Source organism: Labrus bergylta, chromosome 3, assembly GCF_963930695.1.
Source record: "Labrus bergylta chromosome 3, fLabBer1.1, whole genome shotgun sequence".
Lineage (NCBI taxonomy): Eukaryota > Metazoa > Chordata > Actinopteri > Labriformes > Labridae > Labrus > Labrus bergylta.
Genome location: NC_089197.1, coordinates 26,224,467 through 26,248,271, shown reverse-complemented (window position 1 = coordinate 26,248,271; position 23,805 = coordinate 26,224,467). Strand labels below are relative to the sequence as shown.

Below are 23,805 nucleotides of genomic sequence, written 5' to 3'. Positions count from 1 at the left end.
AACAACATGGTGTGCAAATATGAAAGAATCATCATGATGAAAGGCTTTATGGTTTAATGAGGATTAAGAAAAAATGTTAATTGAACATAACAGATACAATGATCTATGTTACCCGCACACTATTGAGAAACCAATCCTCCTGGCATCTTAATATTCAATAAGTAAATTATTAGTTATTTTAATATTTTGTTATCTCACAGCATTTTTTCTGGCAATCATTTACCTGCTCAATTTTTGGCAGCATTCTTGCACAAATAAATCCCACCTGATGACCTGTCTGGACTTGTTGTATTGCGCTGAAACTGACTGGTCTGCAGTGAAGCATGTCACCTGAGGCTGATGTTTCAGAGAATTCATTCGGTTTCTCTCCAGTAAATTGATCTGAATATGATTTAATGTAATACCTCATGTTTTCTATATTTGGTGACCTATGCATTGAATCACACCAAAAAATCCCTCTTTAAACTTCCATCAGCTTCAGCTCTTATTAGTCACTGAAGTCTTCTCTTAATCACTAAATACTTACCTTTCTGCTACAGTGCTGGTAAATTCTCAAGTATTCGTTATATAGGTCATTGTGAATATTTAGTCAAATGTGGTGAGTTTAAAAAAAAAGCTAAAATTATTAAATGTGTTCATATCATAATGGCTATTGTGAGACAGTCTCTTCAATGAGATGCTCTTTTTCTCTCTAGTCTCTAATGTCTCATATCCCCTCAGTATGGATAGCACACTATATTTTACGTAATTATGCTCAGCGCCCTCCATCTTCAGTACATCATCCATTTCCAGAATTTATTTGAAGCGTCTCTCTGCAGATGCACAAGTATACTTCTATTTCTCATTCCTTACAACTCCAGTTTCAACAACAACTGGATCATAACTAATCCCACCAGCAGTTACACGTTCACAAATAACCCTGGCAGTGTTAAATCCTCCAGATTAATATACCATGCAGATAACTTAATTACCTTCATTGATAAAGTTTTCCATCGATCAAGTGGATCAAAATCTATATCATTGTGGCATCTCATTTTTCCACCGTCCATTCCAATCAAAGGTTTAAATCCAGGCTTGAAGCATCCCTGCACTGGTTCTTTGGAGGCAATAAATAGATGAAGATTTAAAAAGTTAAGGTTGTGTTCCCTGAAAAACACCAGAAGAAAAAACAACAACAGAGCAGAAGACCGCCAGGAAAAGGCCAGAGAGTGTCCCTTTATAGGTCCTGAAAAACCAGTGTCCAAAATCTCTCATCTGATGTGCTTCTTGTGTCTGTGTGTCTGTGTGTGTGTGTGTGTGTGTGTGTGTGTGTGTGTGTGTGTGTGTGTGTGTGTGTGTGTGTGTGTGTGTGTGTGTGTGTGTGTGTATATATTTGTCAAAGCACTTATTGTTGGCTTACATTGGAGACAAAGACATACTCACAGAACCTTGAACCTACTCAAAAAACCCACTCACAAAGAAAACCTGTGTATAATAAGGCTCACACACCTTGCTCCCAATGATCCCATGCAGGAATATGTGTTGGGCATTGTTTTAACCAAAATAGAACCCAAAACAAAAAGGTGATTTACAGTAAAGGTGTGGTGTACAAAAGAGAAGAAAAAGTTGGATTCAAAGAGACACTAAAAGGGAGACAGAGACAGAGAAGTAGTGTCAAAACTAAGAGGAACCAAAAGGATGCCGGTTTCTGTATGAGTCTCTTGTACTGCACCAGCTGCAGATTCAGCAGCCCCGCAGTTTGTGTGTGTGTGTGTGTGTGTGTGTGTCTGCATTAAAGCTGCATAGTCAGTGCTGGTGTGGTTTAACTGTATAGGTCACCACTAGGACGGTGTGGGATTACAGTAGTGTGTGTGTGTGTGTGTCTGTGTGTGTGTGTCAGTGTTACGTAGCCCTCAGCTGGTAGAATTGTAACATGTTAATCCCTGTCAGATTAGCCTCGCTTTCACTCATGCTAGCACGCATCCCGTCGCAATACATTTCCTTCCTCCTTTGTTTAAGCCATCTGACGTTGCTTAATTCTTTCACTCTTTCTTTCCTGATGCTTTGCAACGCCCATCTTAAAATCAACATCTATTCTATCAGAATGGATAAATAGAAATACCCTTACCATTGCTTTGCTAATTCCCTGTCCAGCATGGTCAAATCTAAAGTTTGGTTTTTAGACTGAAATTTGTGAAAATAAACGATAAATTAACAGTCTGACTTTCATATCCACAGGAATACTGTACACTCTAAAATTCTGTCATTTGACAACACATAAATAGTCTTGACAAAACACCAGAAAAAGCCTTTGAGGATTTCCCTGGGTTTACACCTGCACGGTTGTTTTAGGATGTAGCATGCAGACAGCCAGATGAAGACAGAGGCCACTGGGAAATGATCCAGCAAGACAGATAAAGAGGACAGACTTGAATTACCTAAACAGTACAGATGGACAGACACTCTGACAGACAGAGACTCAGACAGACAGATGGAGAATAGAGAGACAGACAGGCTATCACAAGGGCAGAGAGTCCGTCCAGACTGACAGAACAGAGTGCTGGTTGTTTTTATCGTTGGAAAATGTGGTCAGAGGCATTCCTGTCCTCCTCCTACCCTTCATCAATACACTCACTCACTCTATTCTTTGTCTATTCTTTATTCTTTTGGAAGACAATCTGAAATTATGCACAGGAATCATTTGAATTAGAAGAATAAGTGCACAGTATGAACACAGTCAGAGAATGGGAACACATTTTAAGCAGGCCCAGAGTTTTGTTTTGTTTATTTGGTCGCACAGACAGTGCTAACCTAGATTAGTCTGCAAGGTGTTATTATTGTTATGAGTCTGTCTTCCTTTCCAAAACCAACACTCAGCCTTCGTATCAACGACTGATCAGTGTATGGCGGGTGTTGTCATGTGTCTGTACAGGGTGGGACACCTTTCCCACCACCAACTCAGGATTGGTTTGAATGTCAAAAGATTTGTTTTAAAGCATCAAGAACCAAATATACAGGCCAGTTTAATGTTCATATTGAAATGTAGGAACGCTGTAGTCCATCAAAAAATATGTGGGAATAAAAAATAACTGAAGGACGAATAAGAAGCTTTTCTTAGCAGAGATTCTGGCTGATCAGATTTATGTTCATTTTGTAAAATCCAATATTTTTTATTCAGGTCTTTAAATATCTCTCATGACTAGAATGTAATCCCCGCGGTGTTATTATTTTAGCTGGTTGCACAACACAGAAAAGTGGGCTGTATGTCTGGGAAACCTGAGAGGGATCAGCATGTGTCATGTGCTTCAGATGAGTTACTCCTGCCTTCAGGTGTAAAGAGGATGTTGTTGAATCTGATTTTATCAGAGCTTCAGAGGCAAACACATCACTGTCTGCAGGACAGTATTCCAAACAAAGAAGAATGTGAATATCCATTCAAATCCGTTTTTCCAGTCATGTGTAGTTACATCTCCTGCTTCTGTCGGGCAACAGCCGTGATGAGAGCAGCACCTTTCCCGCTGCCCTCCTCTGATGGCAGGAAGGTCACGTTACACTGAGGAGCAAAAACCCTGGCAGTCTCTTGAAGGACCCGAGAGAAACTAGAAACAGCAGCAGAAGAAGTTCAGTTTTTGTAAAGTAATTTGAAGAAACATAATAAAGTGGAAATACTTAAAGTAGCTCTTAAATACAAAGAAAAACATCAATGCATGTATTTGAATCAAAGCCTTTTCAGTACTTTCACACCACCATTAGAACCAAGAACCAAAAACTAACATACTGAGGATGTAGTTTGTAGAGAGCCCCGTCCACCCCTACAGTGATGTTCAGATGGTCCAGTCCTCGGTTCTCTCGGATCTTATCCACCACTGCTGCCATGCCTGCCCCACACAGCTGAGCTGCACGACGTGACACAGCTCCACATACCTGTATTACAATGAAAACTTTATCAGTATATTGCAACACTTAACAGACTGTTGGTGCCACAGTTTGCAAAGTCAAAAAATATCAAATCACTCCTCAGCCAGGAGAGATAAATGTTACTGAATCCAAAAGTCAGATTGTATTGTAGTTCATAGAAATGTAATCTCCTAACCTCTGTCTGACATTTTAGACAGGTTTGAGACAATAAAACAGGGTTGCACAATTGTGCTATTCTTCTACAGCTCAGAATAAATGTTATAACTGTTTAAGAGATGGTTTAAAAGTTTATTGGTATAATGTGTCACATTATCACCTTAATGCTCCCTGTAGTTTGCTTATGGGCTATGGACTGGTGGAAGAAAAGGTACATTAATATTGGATGTGTGACATTTACATAGGACTAATGTTATCAGTTAGACCTGTGATCTTCCTGCAATTACTAAATATCTGCTGTGAGAAAGACTGAAATTCTCAAACATAGTGTATGCAGTTGGCTAAACTAGTAAAATGCACTCTGTTTCTCAGAGGCTTTAATTTTAGACTGCTATGAATGCTAAAATATCAAAGAATGTCCTCCATCTTCAGGTACATATGTAGACATTATTATTATATATATCTTAATATTTGACTTTGTCAGATCCTGTCCTGCTAATTGCATTTTATTTAAAAGTAAAATTGTCAACAGGTTGATTAAAAAAAAAGTCTAAAACAGCTGCTCATGTTTTATTTCACATACCTCTTTGACAATGATACTGTCCTCACAGTTGCTGTCGAGCCCCAGCTGCTGTAGAATACATCTGACCTGCAGTAGAGCCAGGCGGTCACTAGAGGGAGACAGAACAGTCATACACACAGTGGATACACAGTTACAATGTTAGTGTCATATACTGTGCAAGGGGATTTAAAATGCATCATTACAAATTGTACAAAGCTCAAATGTCTGACACTGAAACACACACACAAGCAGTTCCTCTTACCTTTCTATCTGTGACAAGTATTTTGTCTCAAATATTCCAGGTGTTTTTAAAGTTTCAGTGACGTGTCCTCTGAACAGTAAACCTCCTCTGGTTAAATCCAACAACACCTGACGAACAATTTCTCCTAAATACATCCCACTGGTCAGCTTTTCAAACCTGCACATTCACACAGAAAACCAATTGATATATTTGTTAAAATCAGAGAAACACAAGACACAAACCTCTGAAGAGTATGAAGTTCACAAAGAGACTCTGTGAGTGTTTCTTACCTTTGTTTCCCAGGGTTGACTGAGTTTTGGTTCACCTCGACATCATAAGGTGTGATGATGTCATCCAGAGAGCCATCATCACCGAGGCCCCCCCACTCTGTGTTTATACACATCTTTTGTATCTCAGCATCGCCCTCCTTCTCTCCTTCAGACCCATCACCCTGCTGCAAGCAGACACATATAAAGTGGTCTAACATGTGTAAATATTATCCCACTTGTATTAACCTAACCTCATCCCACTGATAAGACAATCAATCTGAAAGTTACATAAGACTTCCTCAACCTTATCCTCCTCTCCTTTGGGTGTCCCCTCTTCTCTTTTTACTCTTCCTGTCTTCTGTTCGGTCTTCTCAATATTCTTCAGTTCCTCCATGTAACACACATTAGTGCCCGTTCCTGTGAAACACGATCAGAAGCTTAATTTTCTGTCCAAGAACAAGCACTTGAAATATAAACTTAAACAGCAACAAATTAGTGATGACACATCTCCAAACATCAACCATCCATAAATATAATCCCAACCCAAGTTTAGATACAAAAAAACAACACACAAATGAAATGAAAACCAGCCTAAAGGTAATCTGTCTGTAAATCACATACCAGCAATCAGACCAATCTCACACTGAGGGTCTTCATATGCACAGCTCATCATTGTCCCAACGGTGTCATTAACCACGGCTACGATGTCCAAGTCAAACTCCTACAGGCACAAACACACATGTTTATCCAAAAAAAAAAAACATCCAGACACATCGACTGTTTTATTTTTGTTAATGTGCACTGCAATTATTGTGTGACGTGACTTCATACAGGTCAATTCTAAGCTTGATCCACAGACAACTGGACTTTGTTGAAGTTGGTTGAAGTTGCCTTTGGATCAAGCTTAGAATTGACATGATCTAGATGATTGAGAACCTAAAAAGACACTTCATAAAGGGCCGTGCCATAGTTTTAACCCCACTTGGACATCCAAAAAAAGTAAAATGTTACAACCTGGAATTCAAATAGACTTTTTACTTTAAGGACTAAAAGCTTTTTTAATTTTCTCCCTGTAAATCATTTAGAATATCAATAAATATTACCCCTTCCTACTTCAGAACTATTAAATATTTAATGTTCAAAGTTTTATCAGTTACACACAACCCCAAAGTAAAGAGACAACATGTGAATTTGTCAAAGGGGGATGAATACTAAGACACTGCAGGTACAAACACATAGATGTGTGTTTTCAAATAATGTACAGTAAAATAACACACGCCACAGTGAATAAGGATAAAGTCAGAGAGTCAGAGATTTCAAATCTTTTGTCATCATGACTTCGGCTATTGTTTCTAACTTGCATGAAAAAAATAAGTCCTATTATAGAAGATTGCAGCATTTCTCTGTCAAAACAGTTCTTAGAAATCAAGGTCATCATTATCGCTTGCTTCTTTTGTACTCACGTTGCGTCTCTTGATGGCCTCCCTCAGCATTTCAACAACATCATGTCCTTCACAGTCTGTGGCCTTAAAGCCTTTGGTCCAGCTCACCAGCGTGCCCTACAGAATGTACAAAGGTTAAGGTGACAATCTTCATATTTCTCTTTGTGGTCTATGCTATAGCAAGCTGCCCTAAACTGAATTCACTTAAGCCCAGAACATAATAAGATGATTTCCACACTTACTGTGTCAATAGCCGTCTGCTCACAGGGGAATGAGAAGGTGAAGCCTGCAGGGAGACGAGCGTTCTTCATCCCCATGTAGTCCAAGAAGTCACTCACACACTGCGCTAAATGATCAAACAGCTATAGAGAGAAATAGGCAGAGACAGGAGGAAGAGGTTAATGAAAAAAAGTCAAGGATGTGTTTGATTTGTCAGTCTTCCTGTGCATATTTGATACTATATCTTAAACAAACATGTCCTACCTCTTCTCCAGTTCCTTGCATTATCTCCAGTGGGATGGTGTAGATCTTATGGTAAAGTCTTGCGTTCTGTTGCATACCTTTTTTAAAGTTCACTAGCATTGCTCTGAAGTTTGTTCCTCCAAGATCCAAGGCAAGGTACTTTCCATGCTCTGGAAAAAAAATGGAGCATAGTGTACCGATAATCTGATTCTGATTAATCTGTTCAGTTCATTCATCATCTGCCTCCAAATACACATTAGGTTTAAAAACTTTGTTTTGTCTTGAGGATAACATGATCTTACAATGTACTTGTTCAGCATCCACATACTTGACTAAAGGCAAGAGGCAAAGACACATAAATCACATGATCACAAACTAAACGTCTTTTTTCCTCAAAACTGGAAATAAACTCTCCAAGAACCTGCATGTGAGATATTTGAATGTGCAAATAAAGACTTTGGAAAACTTTGTTTTCAACAAATAGGAATTAATTATGAAAATGATCTTTTCCCTTGTGAGTTCCAGATAAGTTCCTGACCTGTTCCATCAGGTGTGTAGTACACAAAAGAGGGCAGCATCTTGATAGCAGAAGGGCCTTTAGTCTGTAGCCCCGCCTCTAGCCCCGCCCTCATCTTGGCTTTTACCAACTGCAGCTGTTCTCTGCTCAGTCTGAATGGACACAGCGTCTCATCCACCTGGGATACAGGTTACACAGACACCTTTAAACATGATATATAATAGTATATAAGCTAATGTGTGTACACTTTTTTACAGTCACTTACGGTGCATAAACACACCGAGCAGCCTCACCTGTCTCTTTCGTGATGCCAGTCTCTGAGCAACTGCTGAAACCAAAGCGGCTCCTTTGCTGCTGCCGCTGTCTGAGAGGACAAACCTGACGTGGCACTCTGGAAGTAACCTGCGCACTACTTTATGAAGACGTTTAGGATACCTGGAGTGGAAAGAGATATTTATTTGAACACGAAAAATAATTTGGATCAGTGAGAATAAGAATTCATTATGTTGTTTTCAATATCAAATGGGGTGAATTTGCCTTACAGATAATATTAAAGATGTGAAATTGAACCCTAGTTACTTTCAGATACTGTAACTGGAATTATTTCAAAACTTTTAAGGGGGAAAGAAGACACTGTTCTGTCCTGAACTCAGGGTTTTGACTTCTCTCCCCTCTCCCACCAACCTCTGTTTAATCGGCAAAGCTGGACTCAGTGTTCTCTGTTTCAAGTGTATAAACACATATTAACTTGACCTCTGTTCAAACTTGTTCCCTTATGTATATTTAGTTGTGGCAGGATTTGACTCTCCTTTGTCTTAGGTGACAGTTTGACTTGTCATGGCAGGAAAGGGTCATGTTTACTCCAATGCTTTCTAATGTAAAATGTCAACATCAACTAACTTGAGGTAGAGTCATTTGAATTAGATTCTTGTCATATATATCCATAATAACTTACTGTGGGTGTGTCTTGTACACGGTTCCATCCACACCTACAGTGATCCTTAATGCCCTTAAATTACGGTTTTGCCTGATTCGTGTTAATATGGCCGCCAGTCCTGCAGCCACCAGATTGGAGGACCTGAAGGACACTATGGTGCTGACATGTTGAACAGCAATACAGTCGTCCATTGTTGGGGTCAGATCAAGGTCTATAAGGAGCTTTTTGGTGTTGTTTAGACCATTTTTGTTCCTGAAATAGACACATGTTTATGTTGTTAATGTTTTCTGGAGTGTGATAAAAAAAAAACAGAGGCAGATACAAAGAGATAACTCACTCCTCCATGGCTGCTACATTTGCAGTGGTGATCTTTCCTTTAGTCCTCAGGGCATCAGAAACATGGCCATCAAACAGAAGTCCAAGTTTAGCCATCTTCAATACCACCAACCTCACAATCTCACCCAGATACATCCCACTGATCATTTTCTCAAAGCTACAAACACAGAAACAAACAGGTTTAAGGTGGAAATTATTTCAATAATGCTGTGCTGTATAATGAGAAATTCTGCTTTCCTCACATTTGTTTTCCTGGGTTGCTAGAGGCTGCATCCACATCTCGGTCAAACTCAGTGATGAAATCATCCAGAGCCCCGTCGTCTCCAAAGCCGCCCCACTCAGTGTTCACACACATCCTGCCCTCGTCTCCCTCCACCAGGTCGATGTGACGCAGACCCTCCATGTAGCATGCATTTGTGCCTGTACCTAAAGACAAACACGTACAAGAGGATACCCATGCATTAGTAAACACTGTTCATTTTCTATCCTTTAAGTCCAACAACATGGCACACTTGGCTAAATGATCTAATCCTGAACTGATGGAAATGTATCTCTACACTGATTCTTATCACAATTGTAATCCAACAACTATTTACCTTTCTGGAGAAATTGTCCAGAGATGAAAAGGTTGAATCAAAGAAGTTCAAAAACTGTATACAAATCCACACGCTCATGCATGAAGACACTGAACCACTAGAGGGAGCAGTTCTACAACTAGTGACTGGATCACCCTGGACGTGATTCAACAGAACATGTTCAGTCTATGGTTCAGTCGCAAGCTGATCACCCCTGACTCTTAGGAGTGTCTCAGTTCAGTTTGTTATACATTTGAGCCAGTTTTTATTTTTTCATTTACATTGTATATATCACATATTGAGTCAGATATGTCATTTGTAGTTATTTTTGTCTCCTCACTGAGTACATTTTGTTTCGACAATTTCCTTTAAGGACAGCACTTACATATTTTTGAAATAAGATTTTCAGTAAATTATTTTTGACTTCAAACAGTGAAAACAAGCTGGTAGTCGTACTTGACTAAACATTCTTCATACATTGTCCTCCACAAAGCAGCATCCAGGAGATTTTAGAAGCTTCACTTCATTTGGCTGTGTACTCGCAGTTATATGGTATAGTTTCTGCTTATAATATGTCTACACTCATGCACTTTAAGTTATGTCAATACTGTCCATTTACGACTCTGTTTTTGCACATTTACATTTAATCTTCCATATTTAATCTTCCTATTTAAGACTAGTAATGCTTAGTTAAATCCTGGTTGTATATATTCCCATTCTTAGTTTTGATATTTTTAGTGCTTATTTACTTTGTATTTAATATTATATTATGTTTAGATTTGCTAACATTGTGTTTTTTACTCATATTGTGTGTTTGATAACCTGCTGCTGTAACGCCACAATTTCCCAGTTTGGGATCAATAAAGTAATTCTATTCTATTCTATTCAACTGTCTGCTTCATTACTTACATACATTTCTCTGAACATGAATGCACTCACCAATGATGAGTCCGACATCACAGTAGTTGTCATCAAAACCGCAGGTCATCATGGTTGCTACAGTGTCATTAACCATGGCTAACACCTCTACATCCACACCCTGCAGAGGGAATTACAGAGACAAAGTTTGAACATGTTACTCAGTGTTAAGATGCTTTGCAGCAGGGGCGCTTCTTGTCAACAGGCTAGTAGGGGGTCCCCAGCTCTGACAAAGTTTAAACCGCACCAGTGAAAAATCTTTATATCTATGTAAAATAATGCTTATTTATAAAGTCTGTACTTTGTACTTTTCTTTAAGTTCACATTATACTATATTTTTGTTGGTGTCAGATCATTTTGACATAATGTTGATAAATGCTGGATGGAGGGGCCCCGTGTAAATTTTTGCCTAGGGCCCAAACTGACTCTAGAATCACCATTGCATTGCAGTCAGATAAGTGTTGACCAGTAGATGAGGTTATCAGTATTATAGATACTTGATTTGTTTTTTTCTGCAATCCTACAGTTTAACCATATGTTGAGTTCCTGTTTCTGTCAGTTCTGAAGTAATTCATCACTCCTTGTAAACATTTCTACAACCTAAAATATGAGTAATATTTATTGGTTTGTCCTTCTTTCAAAATGACTATAATAAGTAAAAGCTGCGTGCCAGGAAAATGATCCTCAATAGTCATGTCTTTGAGACTTTGTGACTAACAAATGTAAAATAGTGTATGGGTCATTCAGACAACATACCCCAGTTCTGTCGATAGCGTCTCTGAGGACCTGGACCACATCTTTACCCTGAAGACCTCGGACTCTGTACTTTTTACTCCAGTTCAACAATAATCCCTGCAGAGGAAGAAAGGAAATAACAACTCAATATACAACAGCAACATATTCAGCAGCTCATGAAAACCAGATGAATGTTTGAGGTGTTATTACCTGATCCAAGCTGGACTGTTCACATGGGAAAGAGAAAGTAAAAGCCAGAGGATGTTTCTTCTCCATGCTGATGTTTTTCTCTTGCATGAAGTCCTTGAGAGACTCTGCTACATGGTCAAAGAGCTACAGACAGAGAAAAGAAGAAGAAGAAACACAATTCAGGGTTTAAAATCTTTTTGTTGTTGCATACCTCTCATATAGGCTACTCGTCAAAATCAGGGGGCTTCTGGATTCCTTCTTTCTGATCCCTTTAAACTCAACTCCCCTTGTTCTTCTGTTTTTAACTGCTCATGTTTCATGTGTATCATCTCCTGCTTTGCACCTCCTTACCTCTGTTCCTCTCCCAGTCAGAAGCTCTTTGGGTATCGGGTAGTTCTTCTCCTCAATCTCCACTCCTCCTTTCCTGATCCCCATACCCTCTCTCACTTTCACTTGGAGCACCTTAAACTTGGACCCTCCGAGATCCAATGCCAGGAACTGTCCTTTCTCTGCCGGAGAAAAGAAGGGGGAGAAAAAAAAAAAAGATCTGTGTGTATTTTATATGTTTCTTTGAAACAACCTAAACCTTCTAACCTTCTGAACATTGTTAATGAGATGTACCTGTTCCATCAGGGGTGGAGCGAACATGTGTCGGCAGCATCTTCACAGCCGCTGCGGCGTTGCTCTCAGATGAAAGCCCTTTCTTTATTTCAGCCTGGAAACGAGCCGAAATGTCTCTAAGCTGGTCGTCATGGAGTCGCATAGCATACAAGAACCGGTCCACCTAAAAACACAGAGAGCAAAAATAAACTAGGAGTTGGGATATCTTTTCCCTCTGACTGGACTGACACTGGACTGAATCTTCCAACATTTATTCCCACACTGTAAACTGAGCCTGTACAAGTCTTGTGACATGTTGAGGGGACAAGGTCACTCTGTGGAAGCACCAGGCTGGATGTCACAGTGATTGTGCTCTGTTTGACTATTATTTAACTCTCCTGTAAGGCACTCTCAGTTCATGTTCATTTTGGTGCCCGATGTGGACAAAAAAAAAACGTTGCTGATATAGTTCTAAAAATGGGTTTGAATTGTTGTTGTTTTTTTTGCCAAAAACTAAATCTCATTCTGCTTTCTTCTAACAATCAATGTGTCACTCATATGTCATCTTTGCTTCACAATTATGTTGTTTATTTACTTGTTAATCACTTTATCCCACACAGCCCCAGACAATAAAAACTAAAACTTTTAAAGAAGTCAATCTTTTAGCATATTCTCGTGTTTGCTATTGTTGTTGATACAGAGGCATCATCAGTAGCTAAAACATCCTCATGAGAAATCTCAGTCACAGCCAGCATTACTTTATAAAACAAAGATGTCAACCTTGTTTATTTTACCCTTTAGAGTCAATATTTTGCTCCTGGGAAAGTGTTTTGATTGGATCTGAAGTAGTGGCACTGCCAGTAAAAGTTAATGATTTCTCAGAAAAGACACACTGTGACGGAGGAAATAATGATTATGAGTATCATGAACATACTACTACAACACATGTCTTCTGATTTTGTAAAGCTGGTTGCAAACAGGTTGGAAATTCTTCATCATAATATCAGGATTTAACTTCTTCCTTTTAATACTGTCATGTTAACTCTGCCAGAAGTTCCCAGAGTTAATGATGCAGAACTATAGTAATGTATCAAACTGAGGCCAAAAAATGGTTTGCTGAATGAGTGCTTGTTCAAGTCAAAGGTAATTTCTTCAAATGGGAGATGGAGGATGTTTTATACAAAAGTAGGAACACTTCCAACATAACAAACAGGACCTATTTCTAATTAACTGAAAAAACACTCATCCAGTGCACTTTTATGAGTTTAAGTATACAATGGTTATTCTCCAATACATGATAATGAATGCAAGTTTACCACGTTAGAATGTTATTGACTCACATGTTCCCATTCCCCTCTTAAAACCTGACAGCAATCTGTCGTCTAATATGACCTTCTCGGCAGCACATTTCACTCGTGTTCCACTCCTGGTCCTGACGCCTTTTTGATGCATGTCATCCCCCACTATCTCTCCCCACATTTCATGTCTTTCTAAAGCTGTCTTATCTACTAAAGGCCAACAAGCCTGAAATGTACATGTTGAAAAATGATTTTTTTTTAAAAAACACTGCTGCTGGAAGAAAAGGTCATCTGTGTGATAAATTGTGTGAATGATGTAACCCTGTGGATTATCTCTTACCTTCTTTGTGGGATCCTCCTGAAGTTTGGAGAAGAAGAAGGAGACAAGATGAACTGCCAACATCTTGACAACTCGGTGAAAACTTCAAGTTATTTTGTAAAATCCTCTGTATTCCTCACAGCTGCACACACCACTGAAACATCGTAAAAAAAAGATACACGTTCACTGTGAACACATATTAAAATGCAAACGGTATAACTTCCCTGCCTTCCTGCTCTGATAGTTTAGGTTTGCAGAGTCAGTGAGCAGAGACCAACATCTAACTTAATGATTAACATGCCAAACCCCATTCACCAACTATATCATCTAATCTTCATATCTTACTGCCCAACCCTGTCTGCTTATTGTTTTCAATCAGTGTCTCTGATGACTTAAACTGGAGCTTAACTGAAGGTCTATTTCATTAAAATATGGAAGTGGGATGTTTTTTCACATGTTCAATATACTCTAGTTGAATGTTGGAAGGCCTACGTTCTTCATACTTTATAATTCTTTTTATGTAGGTAAACAAACAACTCAATCAAAGATGCAACGGCTTGAAAACAAAAGTCCAACAGTTGGCCAATCTTTTTTAAATGCACGCAGAAGAGCCCAACAATGCACAAACTCAGGAAACATTCATTTGACTTTTCAGTGAAGTGCTTGAGTCTTAAAGATATGAAATACATGAGCTCCGTATATTGCGGAGATGTGTAAAAATACAAAATAACAACATCCATCCATCGATTATCAATACCGCTTTTCTCGTTCTGGGTTGCGGGATGCTGGAGCTGATCCCAGCTGTTATTGGGTGAGAGGCTGGGTCAGCTTTTCACCATGTTCAATAATGATTTTGTCTTTCGTGAGCTTCATATCTCAAAATAAACATGAATTTAAGAAATGTAAAACACAATATGGTTTTAATAAACAATATACAAACAAGAAAAAATATGGCATCCTATCTGTATAAACACTTTACAGTGCTGAGCTCAATTCAGTCTGTTCAAACTGCTGAAAGAGACGCACAATATTTCAGCTCTGTTAAACTTTATCACTTTATCCAGCTCGTGCTGTTCAGAGTTTTTACTTTTCAGTCTACTGAGTAAAACGACAGTGAACTGATATAAATCCTGCAGAACATGCATACAGTTAAAATGATTCCTGGTCAAAAAACATCTGAAACAGCATTTTTACAACAGTGTGCGTCTCCAATCGAACATTAGGGTAGTCGAAGTTGTTTCATTATTTTCATTATTAGCAGGTCAGTTTGTAATTGAGTGAAGTACACTGTGTATCGTCAGGGAACCATCAGTGTCCAACGTGATTCACTCTATCATCTTATTTTAACAGGGAAATGTCAAAGAGCATCAATATTCTCCCAGCACTAGTTACAGTTAGGATATATGTAGGTTGAAGGAAACATATCTTGTGAGTCTTTCAGCACAGTTAAAGAAGATATGACAGCCCTGTGATCACACATTTTTCCGTTAATCTCAGTTTTTAAGTTAACTGAACTTAAACACACACACACACTGACGATGTCTCAAAGTCTAGTAATTTGGAATACTTTTAGTGCTTGAATTGTGAATAGTTTCAAAGCTTCAAATCCAGGATAATTTAAAACAAACCACCAGATATTATGCAAGGTATAGATAACACATGTGGGTTCAATCAGTTCAATTCATGATCTCCATGGAAACATCTTTGCTCATGTACATTGACCGACACGTCATCGTTTTCCCCTTTCATCTCTTTTTCTTTTTTTTTTTCCCTTTGGTGTCATTATTGTTATCATCTGGATGGAGTGCACTCTGATTTCTCATCTCCTGCTTCTTGTCTTTCGACCACTCCTTCTGAAGCTGCTGGAGCAGTTCAGGAGTCAGCAGCCCGTCTCTGACCAGCCGACTAGCGAGAGAGCTGTCAATCATCTCTCCTGAGCCTCTTTGCCCCCTCAGACTTTTACGGCCAAACAAATAGTCACTGCTTATGGCTCCGTTGTAAGCGTCTGTCGGTCCGCGCCTGCTGCTCTGTGTCTGCAGCGGGGGGGCGATGGTCGGGTCTGTGGCCTTGATGAGACGGGTGATGTTTCGGACGCCCTGTTGGATGATGTCATCAAGTTCCTGCTGGATTTCTCGTACAAAGCTCGTGTCTGGGAACATGTCCATGAAACGGTAGCTACAGAAGATAGACAGAGGAAACAATAAGGATTAGGATGAAAAACAAAGTCCTTTACTTATCTAATTTAAATACCAGGCAGAGGACCGTTACCTTAACCAGAGGTAAAGATCTAACACATCATGAACGGCCTCCAGGTGAACCAGGTCTTTGATGTTTTTGGGGGCAGCCAGAGGCCAGCTGACATGACGGCAGACCCAGTCAAACGTCAGGGGTTCGTCTCGACTGAACTGACGGGCAAACTGAAATAGAAATGACTTATATTAGTGCATCGAGACAGTATTACAAGACCGTTTGTAATGTATAACCAAGAAGCTAATGAAGGAAATATGTTTCAAAATGGCCTTGGAGAGAACGAGAGTGTAATCAAGTTAATCCAATGATAAGAAAAAAAGACAATAAAGCAACACAACACCAGAACTATGATGCATTATAACTATATTATTACTTTATTAAACTAATGAAATACTTTTTTATGCATTTCATCTCTCCACAAGCAAGAATCACCTTTCTTCTACTCATACTAATTAGCACCTCTGAATCTCAAAGGTTAGCTGTTAAGGACGACTTTAATACTGGAGCGACTATTATCAGTGTTTTAAAACCATAAAGTATGGGAGCAAAGGTACACTGCCTATAAAACTACTTTTTTTTATTTCTTTACAACTCTGAATCGGAGTCAATGGTTTGATAAACAGAAGAATCCTGAGTTCCAAAGTAAATGCTAAATTAATAACTGGCCTTAAAAGCAACAAAAGATTAGAGAGTAAAACTGAATGTGTTAATGTTCATTTTAATTTCACCTGTTCTGAATTGAATAGACCCAGTGACTGGTGTTCTCGTTCATCAGCCTTATTTCTTTATATTCTCGCTCCTTTAACCTCGTCTGATCTCATGCACTCTGCACTTGTTAAGCTTTCCTCATCCTCACCTTCAGAAAGGAGGTGCACACAAAAGGTTGTTTCTTGTTGATGGGAGCAGTACAGAAGACGTAGCGTGACCTCAGGTTGAGCGGGATGTGCTGAATCATGTCGGCTAGAAACTTGAAGTCGTCAATGTTGCAGACAAAATACATCCCGTCCACCTGAGAGAGGCTGACAAAGATGTCCTGCAGGAAAGAGATGGAGAGAGAGGAGAGTAGCAATGTTTGTCAGGAGAAGCAGAGGAGGCTCCCCATAAATCTTAAACTGGGGAGTTTCAGTGAAATATGTATTTTTTTTTAAACCAATGTTTAAAATCTTCAGCATTGTGTTTGTGCCTTCATATCTGTAGCTATTGGACTGAGTGAGTCTGCATATGTTTCTGCTGATAGAGAGAGATTTCTAATAAGACTAGATGTTCCACACCTGAGCACACACAGCAGGTGGAAACACATTAGACAAATGTTCAGAGGGACCGAAAGGTTGTGATTTGTTTTCTAATAAATTGGTGAGGCTTAGCATGAGTAGTGTACAGGATTTTTTTCTTTTCAAAGTGATAGTTGGATCTCCTACACGCCCACTTCACAAGTTAGTTTTAATGTGTGAACACATCCTTTAAAAAATAAAAATTAAAACTTGTAAAACTTCAAGACTCAGTAAGAATGTAAACAATGAGTGTAGAGCACCCTTCACTGTTTCAATCATGGTCGTTATGTTTACCAACATTTTCAGCTCATGATGATCTCATAATGTTGCTTCAACGCTTAATAAAAAAGGTAGGAGAGGGACTGAATGTATGCGAGTGCTCACCACAAGGTTGGACAGTGTAGCATCAGGTAGATGATAGGCGAACATCTCTATCTGCTCCGCTGTAGGATGCAGCCCTGCAGTCTGAGACAGAGACAAACAACATTTCAGCTCACTATTGAACTGATAGAACACACAGTAAGGCTTATTCCGGGCTTAAAGTGAGTGTTTTAGAGCATGTCTGTGTAAATGATCACCTCTATGGGGTCTACAGAGTGGCTGAGTATTTCCTTCAGAACAGGCAGATCATCTCTGTGCATGGTGGTGACTTCACCCTCTTTGAACTTGGAGGAGAACCTGAAAGAGGAGGCAAGTTTAAAACCATAACCGGACCAAGTCAAATGTTTTGAATTCCTTTACTTCTTAACATACATATATCACGTAGAGTGTGACTGACCTCCCTGCTCTGCCTGCTATCTGCAGAGCTTGTGATGTGCTGATGGTCTCCATCTGTTTCTCCCCTTTCTCGTTCATATTTGGCTTCACCAGACTGTTGAAGATGATACGTTTAATACTCCTGCAGAGAGGGGGGGGGGGGGGACACAGGCAGAGAAGGCGATAGATTTGAGCTCATGAATTGAATTGAGTTGCTGCTGTCTTTCAACTTTGTCAGAGGTGTCTATTATAATTTCAGTCCATTTCACAGCCTGTTAAATGCTCCTCACAGTGGCTTTAATAGAAATCTGATCATTACAGGCTTCTGTAGATAGATAAAGGTTACAAACTGGAGTCCTGTTAAACCTGCAGAGGGTAGGAACATGAGATGTATGATGACCCCTAGTGGTGAATGCTGAACATGCCGGGAAACAACAGAACAATTAAAAGGTACTAGATAACTAACATGTTGAACTTTCCAGATAAACAAGATGGTTACAAGCTGAAGGTGGGTGTAACACTTCTGTAACACTTCTATAGAATAGTGATTGTGAGATGAAAGCTTGACTTAACAAGGCTGTGAAAACACTGGGAAATTCGGATTGTCTACAGCCCTATTCAGACACCTGTTTCAAGCCGCGATATTGACGTCCTTGTGACATTTCTACTTCAACCTCAATGTCAGAGAGGCGTAATGGAGGGAACTGCATGTAGGACTTTGTGTCTATGTGGAGCTCCAGCGGTGCTGTGCTTCCGCAACACTGAAACACAATTACATCGTCTGTAACCTGGATCTATCTACAGTTAGGGTTAGGGTTACACCGATGCAGAATCAATATGAATGAACAAAGACAGGATGATGGCTGAGTTTAGTTGCAGGGCTTTTGCAAAAAAAAAAAAAAAACATCTGTCTCCAAAGTGCCAATGCTGAGGGAGGGGACTGCACAGTAATAACGTGTGTGATGGTATTTACAGGTTCAGGCCCATTCCAATGGCATCTGTAGCAACCAGGATCTTGCAGGGGTCATCGGGGTCATTGAACTTCTTGGCCTGTGAGAGCTTAGTGCCTGAAAATCATAGAAAAACTTTACTTTTGTGTCTATGGCACAGTTTCTTTCTTTACAAATAACTCAAAATATTTGTTATGACTGAAACCAAGTTGAAATATTGGGTTGCAACTTAAAGACAAACTTACATCCTACGTAAAAACTCACCTGGAGGTAAACTCCCATAAATGACTGCACATTCCTGCCCTCTGGCCTCAATCTGCCTGCTGATGGAGTAAATGTCATTTTTACTGAAGCAGACAATACAGTCTCCTGGACTCAAGTTGTCTAATGAATCCACAGCTTGGTCGAGGATTGTGAATGGAGTTAGACGCTTGTATGTGTTCACCTAGGGCAGAGAGAGAGGAGAGAGAGGAGAGGTCATCCAAAGACAATCATTGAAAGAATGAAAGCAGTGACCCTCTGCTCTTCCTCCTGTACAGCCTCACCTCCACCTCCTCTCCCGTCGTGTACATCAGCTCTCTGATAAAGTCTATAGCTGCAGGTTCACCACACACATGAATCTCCTCTGCACACAAACCTACACATACAGAGAACAAAAAAAAAACACAATGTAAGAATGTGTATGGCAACGAAGGGTGACCATGACATAAATGTTGAGTTTGATGACATTCAGACTCCTTAATCCTTGCTCGATTATGATGGATGGTGCTTTTGCAACCGCAAATATTACGTGATCATGATTGAAACAGTGATTTGTTAAGAAAACATACTCAAAGCTAACATACTGTGGACACTCTGTATCTCAGAGCCTTATTTTAAAACCTCACTCTTCATAGTTTGTATAAACGTGTTGGATGGTCGTCTCTGTCCACACGCATGGATTCTTATCTACAAGGATACTTCAGGTCTGCTTCCTCTGTACCTTCTGATCAGTCAGAAGAGTACAGGAAATTATAATCCTCTGTCTGTAAAAAAAAAGTTTAAAACTGAACTGGGGGAAAAGGCGTTTAAGTTTGCTGCTCCTTTTACTAGGGACGAATTATAAAAAGACCAGTAACTTAACAATCTTATATTTCCATGGTTGTGGGCAATCTAGACAAATATTAATTTGAAATTTTGAATTTCTATATCAGAAACTTTGTTTGTCTTTGTCTGTCTTGACCAGGACACAGTGCATGAGGTTGTGTGTGTGTGTGTGTGTGTGTGTGTGTGTGTGTTACAAACCCAATAGTGCTCTGGTCCAGGCCCAGCCTCTGGAAGGATCTCTAATCATTTGAATTTCATCGACTACAGCCACTTCATCTAAAGAAAACAAATCAAACATTGACACACAGATGATATTTCATAGAAGGCTATTCAAGGCAAACCACAGGGACATTTAGAAACAATGGGCGATAAAGAAAATCAAGATCACAATCAAATGTTGTGGCCTAAATAAGATGTAGATCGTTTTAGTCCCTTTACCCCCGCCCCCCTTGAATTCTTTGAGATTTTAAACTAAATAGAATCAAACTCAAAGGCAAGTTCAATGTGAATCAAAACATCAGCTGAGGTATATTTATGTTATCATATACAAATCTTTTTGTAGTGTGTTTTCTTACAAGGTGTTGTCACATTGCACATCTCAATGGTACAGGCCACATGACCAGACGCTCGACCCTCCAAGTCAATGAAGGTCCTTTCCTCTCCAGTGACTAAGTCACACGGCACATCCTGCAAGAGCATACACACAAATAATATACAGACACAGAAATAGTAGATAGTACAATATGCGGAGGAAGAAGAGAAGAGATGCTTTAAATAGATAACCCCAACAATAAGAATCTCCTTGCAGACCGTTTTAAAAAGGGAGAAAAACAATGCAGCAGAACAAGAGTTTACATCTCTTTTATTACAACTATTTTTTTTTCCTCCTGTTTACCTGGAGCATGCATTCCTACATTTTACCCAGACTGAGCTGATTTATTAGACTTCACAAATCTCCCCCTTTGGTTTAATGAATTGTTTTTCTACAGTAGCTTGATGCAGTAGAACTACTTTGAACAGATAAGTGAAACTTTACTTTAGACAGAGCAGAGGACAGGAGAGAAAAGAAACATACAGCATTGTTGCTCTTCTCAAAGATCTCGTGCGCCAGCAGCTTCAGGGGGCCACAGTACACTCCAGTCTTCGCAGCCAGGTAGCGCTGGATGGCATGGTAGGTTTTGCCACTGTTGGTGGGACCAGCATGGAAAATGATCTTCCTCTGGATGGCACGTGCCTCTGGGTACCTGACAGAATATCACACACACTGTAACCACATAGTTATATTGTTCATGCTTCTTCAAATATTCTGTGAAATATTATAGAGGTACAGGTGTAAATCAACTTAAAGAGGTTTAAACATCATTTAGAGTAAATGGGCCTTACCAGTTAGCCGGGACTCTGAGGTCTGAGATCTTTCTCAGGTCGTCCATACAGTCCAGCATTGGGAAGATTTGCTTAGCATGACGCATAAAGTATGGATAGATGTCGTCTATATGACCTGAAGTACAATAGAAATTAAATTAAATAAAAAGGTGTGCTCAAATTGATTAATATATTATTCTATCGAATAACTGAAAGTGGTCAAACCTGCTCCATAGCAGATGTCACTGAGGATGATGTGCAGGTCAGCGGGGATAGATGTCAATTCCAGGATGTACTTCCTGAAGCTAATGAAGGCCTGGTGAAAGAGACGTGCTGTGAACACATAAAAAAAGAGACTTAATGCTAACCATACAAAGCATGCTGGTTACGGGGCGCCAGCGGATTAGTGGTTTCTTAGCACGCCCCATGTACAGATGCGAGTGTCCTCGAAGCGGACAGCATCGGTTTGAATCCCACCTGTTGCCTTTGCCGCATGTCATTCCCCACTCTCCCTCTCTCTCCCTGATTTCCATCTCTATCCACTGTCCTGTCTCTCAAATAAAGGCGTAAAAAAAGCCCCTAAAATAAAAGCATGCTTGTAAGGTTGTTTTCAGTCTTGTTCATTCACGAAACACATTATAAAGGTAACAATAAGGTACTGTCTGCATACTCCAATCAGTGTCTTACTCAAAGACACGTTGAACTGTGGAAAATAGGAGCAGTGGAGTGAGCCCCCAAGCCTAGGAGATAAACAGACAACCAGTTTTTCATTAGCTTAGTCAAATGAGTCTTGAGGCATATCATTTTACGAAACTAGACAGAAATTCAAAACCCTGTAATCTGCAATTAGAGAGCAATAAATAAAGAGCAATTAATGAGGTTTTTTGGTGACTGAGTAAAAGACTGACCGATAAGGCGAAGAAAGTTGACCTTGGCTCTGAAATTGGAAAACAGTGTTTTTGATATCTGTGAACTAATGTGAGCTAATAACTTCTCACCATCCAGGCCACCGTCTGCTGCCAGCTTCTGCATCTCCTTCCTCCTATAAAACCTGTTCAGAACCTTCAGCAGCTCACCTGAAACACACACACAAACAGCAAAGAGAAACAAGTCTCAGAAAACACACATGTTTGCATTAATTAAAGAGAGGTTCATGTGAAAAACTTGTATCTGTCTGGGGCCCTGTGCTCAATTATATAACAGAATTAAAGACACTACAGGACAGCTGATTCTTTATCTATGCTCTGTATAACAACGTAAGAAGGAAGGAATAGATACTGTTATACTGTTGTTTTTTTATTTTACTATTATATATTTTTTATTATTATCATTATTATTTTTTTAATATTATTATATTATTTTTGTGTTTTGTTTTGTTTTCTATTTATTTGTATTATTTTTTGTCTTTTCTTTTTGCCCCCTGGTATGGTTATGTTATTGTAATTTATGTGTCTGTGTGTGTATGTGTCATGCTACCAAAAAAAAAATGTCCTCAATGATTATTGTATCATGATACCTGTCAAATTAATAAATAGATATTGTAAAAAAAATTAAAAAAAAGAGAGCAATGATATCAAAGAAACGTGAACATTGGACATCTCAGATAGCCTTAGTACATTAAAAAACATTTGACAGCAACAACATACTTTAACTACAAAGGTGTTATCTGAAGTGCAAGACTCACAGGTCACTGACATTGTTACTCACAGACCAGCTCAGGTGAATTTACTCACTTTTCTCGAGAGGTTGGGTCAGCTCTGCTCCCACACCTCCATCTCCCGAGGGGTCAGGCTTCAGAGAGACGGGGACAAACAAAGAAGTGTCCGGGGGCTTTGAAGACGAACTGTTGGACACACTTCTGCAGCAAAGCACTGAACAAGCCCGATGTTCACTATGCAACAAAGCAGACGCTGAAGACACATGACTGCTACCAGCGGCGACACGGACAGCTCGGGGATCAACGTGGCGTCGAAGCCGAGAAAAGAGACTCAAACACCGGTTTACAGACATCACTGCGAGTCGGCGGTGTCCCCAGCGTGAGCACACAAACTGCGCTAGATGTGTCCCATGCTGTTCAACAGGTGTAAATATGTGGATTACACACCGCAGCACCGCCACAGAGGACGGTCAACACACTCCGCTTCCGACGGACACAACGTGGGCCTGGACCCGCTCTTTCTCAGCTGCCCACACATGTGCCTGTGTGAATATTGAAAAAAAAACAGATTTGTACTCAGTATTGGAAGCCGCCCGCTCAGATAAGACAGCCTCGGGGAAGATAATGAAGAGAAGTGACAACTGAATCTATTTTGAACATACAATAATAATGGACAGGAGAGTATGATGAACAGGCAAAAACATGACCTCCTTTGTTAATGAATCCCAAGATCGTATATGCACAACGAAGATGTCCCCTCCGTCTATAAAATATGTTCCAGTTTATTCCTAAAGCACAATCTGTATAGACGATCTTTGGGTCCCGTGCATAGACCGTAAATATTGAGGTCCTGTATGGTCGTAATATTTACAGTCTGTGTGGTCCATTGACTGTGCCTCACATTCAAACGAAGTCACTCTTCAGCAAAGATTTTTAACTGGATTGAGAAATGTAGGCGATAAAGTGTACCAACTCCTTTTTTAAATCAGATTTATTTATCTACAAAGCTATACTTTCCAT

The 23,805-nt window shown here is 39.6% G+C and overlaps 2 protein-coding genes across 2 annotated transcripts; both read right to left on the bottom strand.

Annotated features, from left to right (window-relative positions):
* Window positions 1-2,622: 2,622 nt before the first annotated feature.
* On the bottom strand, window positions 2,623-13,725 carry LOC109988665 (hexokinase HKDC1). The gene is made up of 21 exons (XM_020640263.3): window positions 13,475-13,725; window positions 11,858-12,020; window positions 11,588-11,745; window positions 11,258-11,380; window positions 11,069-11,164; window positions 10,334-10,433; window positions 9,062-9,245; window positions 8,821-8,976; window positions 8,502-8,735; window positions 7,840-7,981; window positions 7,568-7,724; window positions 7,051-7,199; window positions 6,810-6,929; window positions 6,589-6,684; window positions 5,747-5,846; window positions 5,430-5,542; window positions 5,147-5,310; window positions 4,878-5,033; window positions 4,637-4,724; window positions 3,758-3,903; window positions 2,623-3,578 (listed from the first exon to the last, which is right to left on the bottom strand). The coding sequence occupies exons 1-21, from the start codon at window positions 13,535-13,537 to the stop codon at window positions 3,443-3,445; spliced, it is 2,844 nt and encodes a 947-aa protein (XP_020495919.1). The 5' UTR covers window positions 13,538-13,725; the 3' UTR covers window positions 2,623-3,442.
* Window positions 13,726-14,356: 631 nt separating this feature from the next.
* supv3l1 (SUV3-like helicase) lies at window positions 14,357-23,438 on the bottom strand. The gene is made up of 16 exons (XM_029280646.2): window positions 22,862-23,438; window positions 22,127-22,204; window positions 21,354-21,461; window positions 21,150-21,264; window positions 20,842-21,010; window positions 20,342-20,453; window positions 19,965-20,042; window positions 19,226-19,317; window positions 18,945-19,125; window positions 18,704-18,797; window positions 17,753-17,872; window positions 17,553-17,652; window positions 17,359-17,439; window positions 16,560-16,736; window positions 15,722-15,870; window positions 14,357-15,628 (listed from the first exon to the last, which is right to left on the bottom strand). The coding sequence occupies exons 1-16, from the start codon at window positions 23,136-23,138 to the stop codon at window positions 15,199-15,201; spliced, it is 2,361 nt and encodes a 786-aa protein (XP_029136479.1). The 5' UTR covers window positions 23,139-23,438; the 3' UTR covers window positions 14,357-15,198.
* Between the last annotated feature and the right edge of the window lie 367 nt (window positions 23,439-23,805).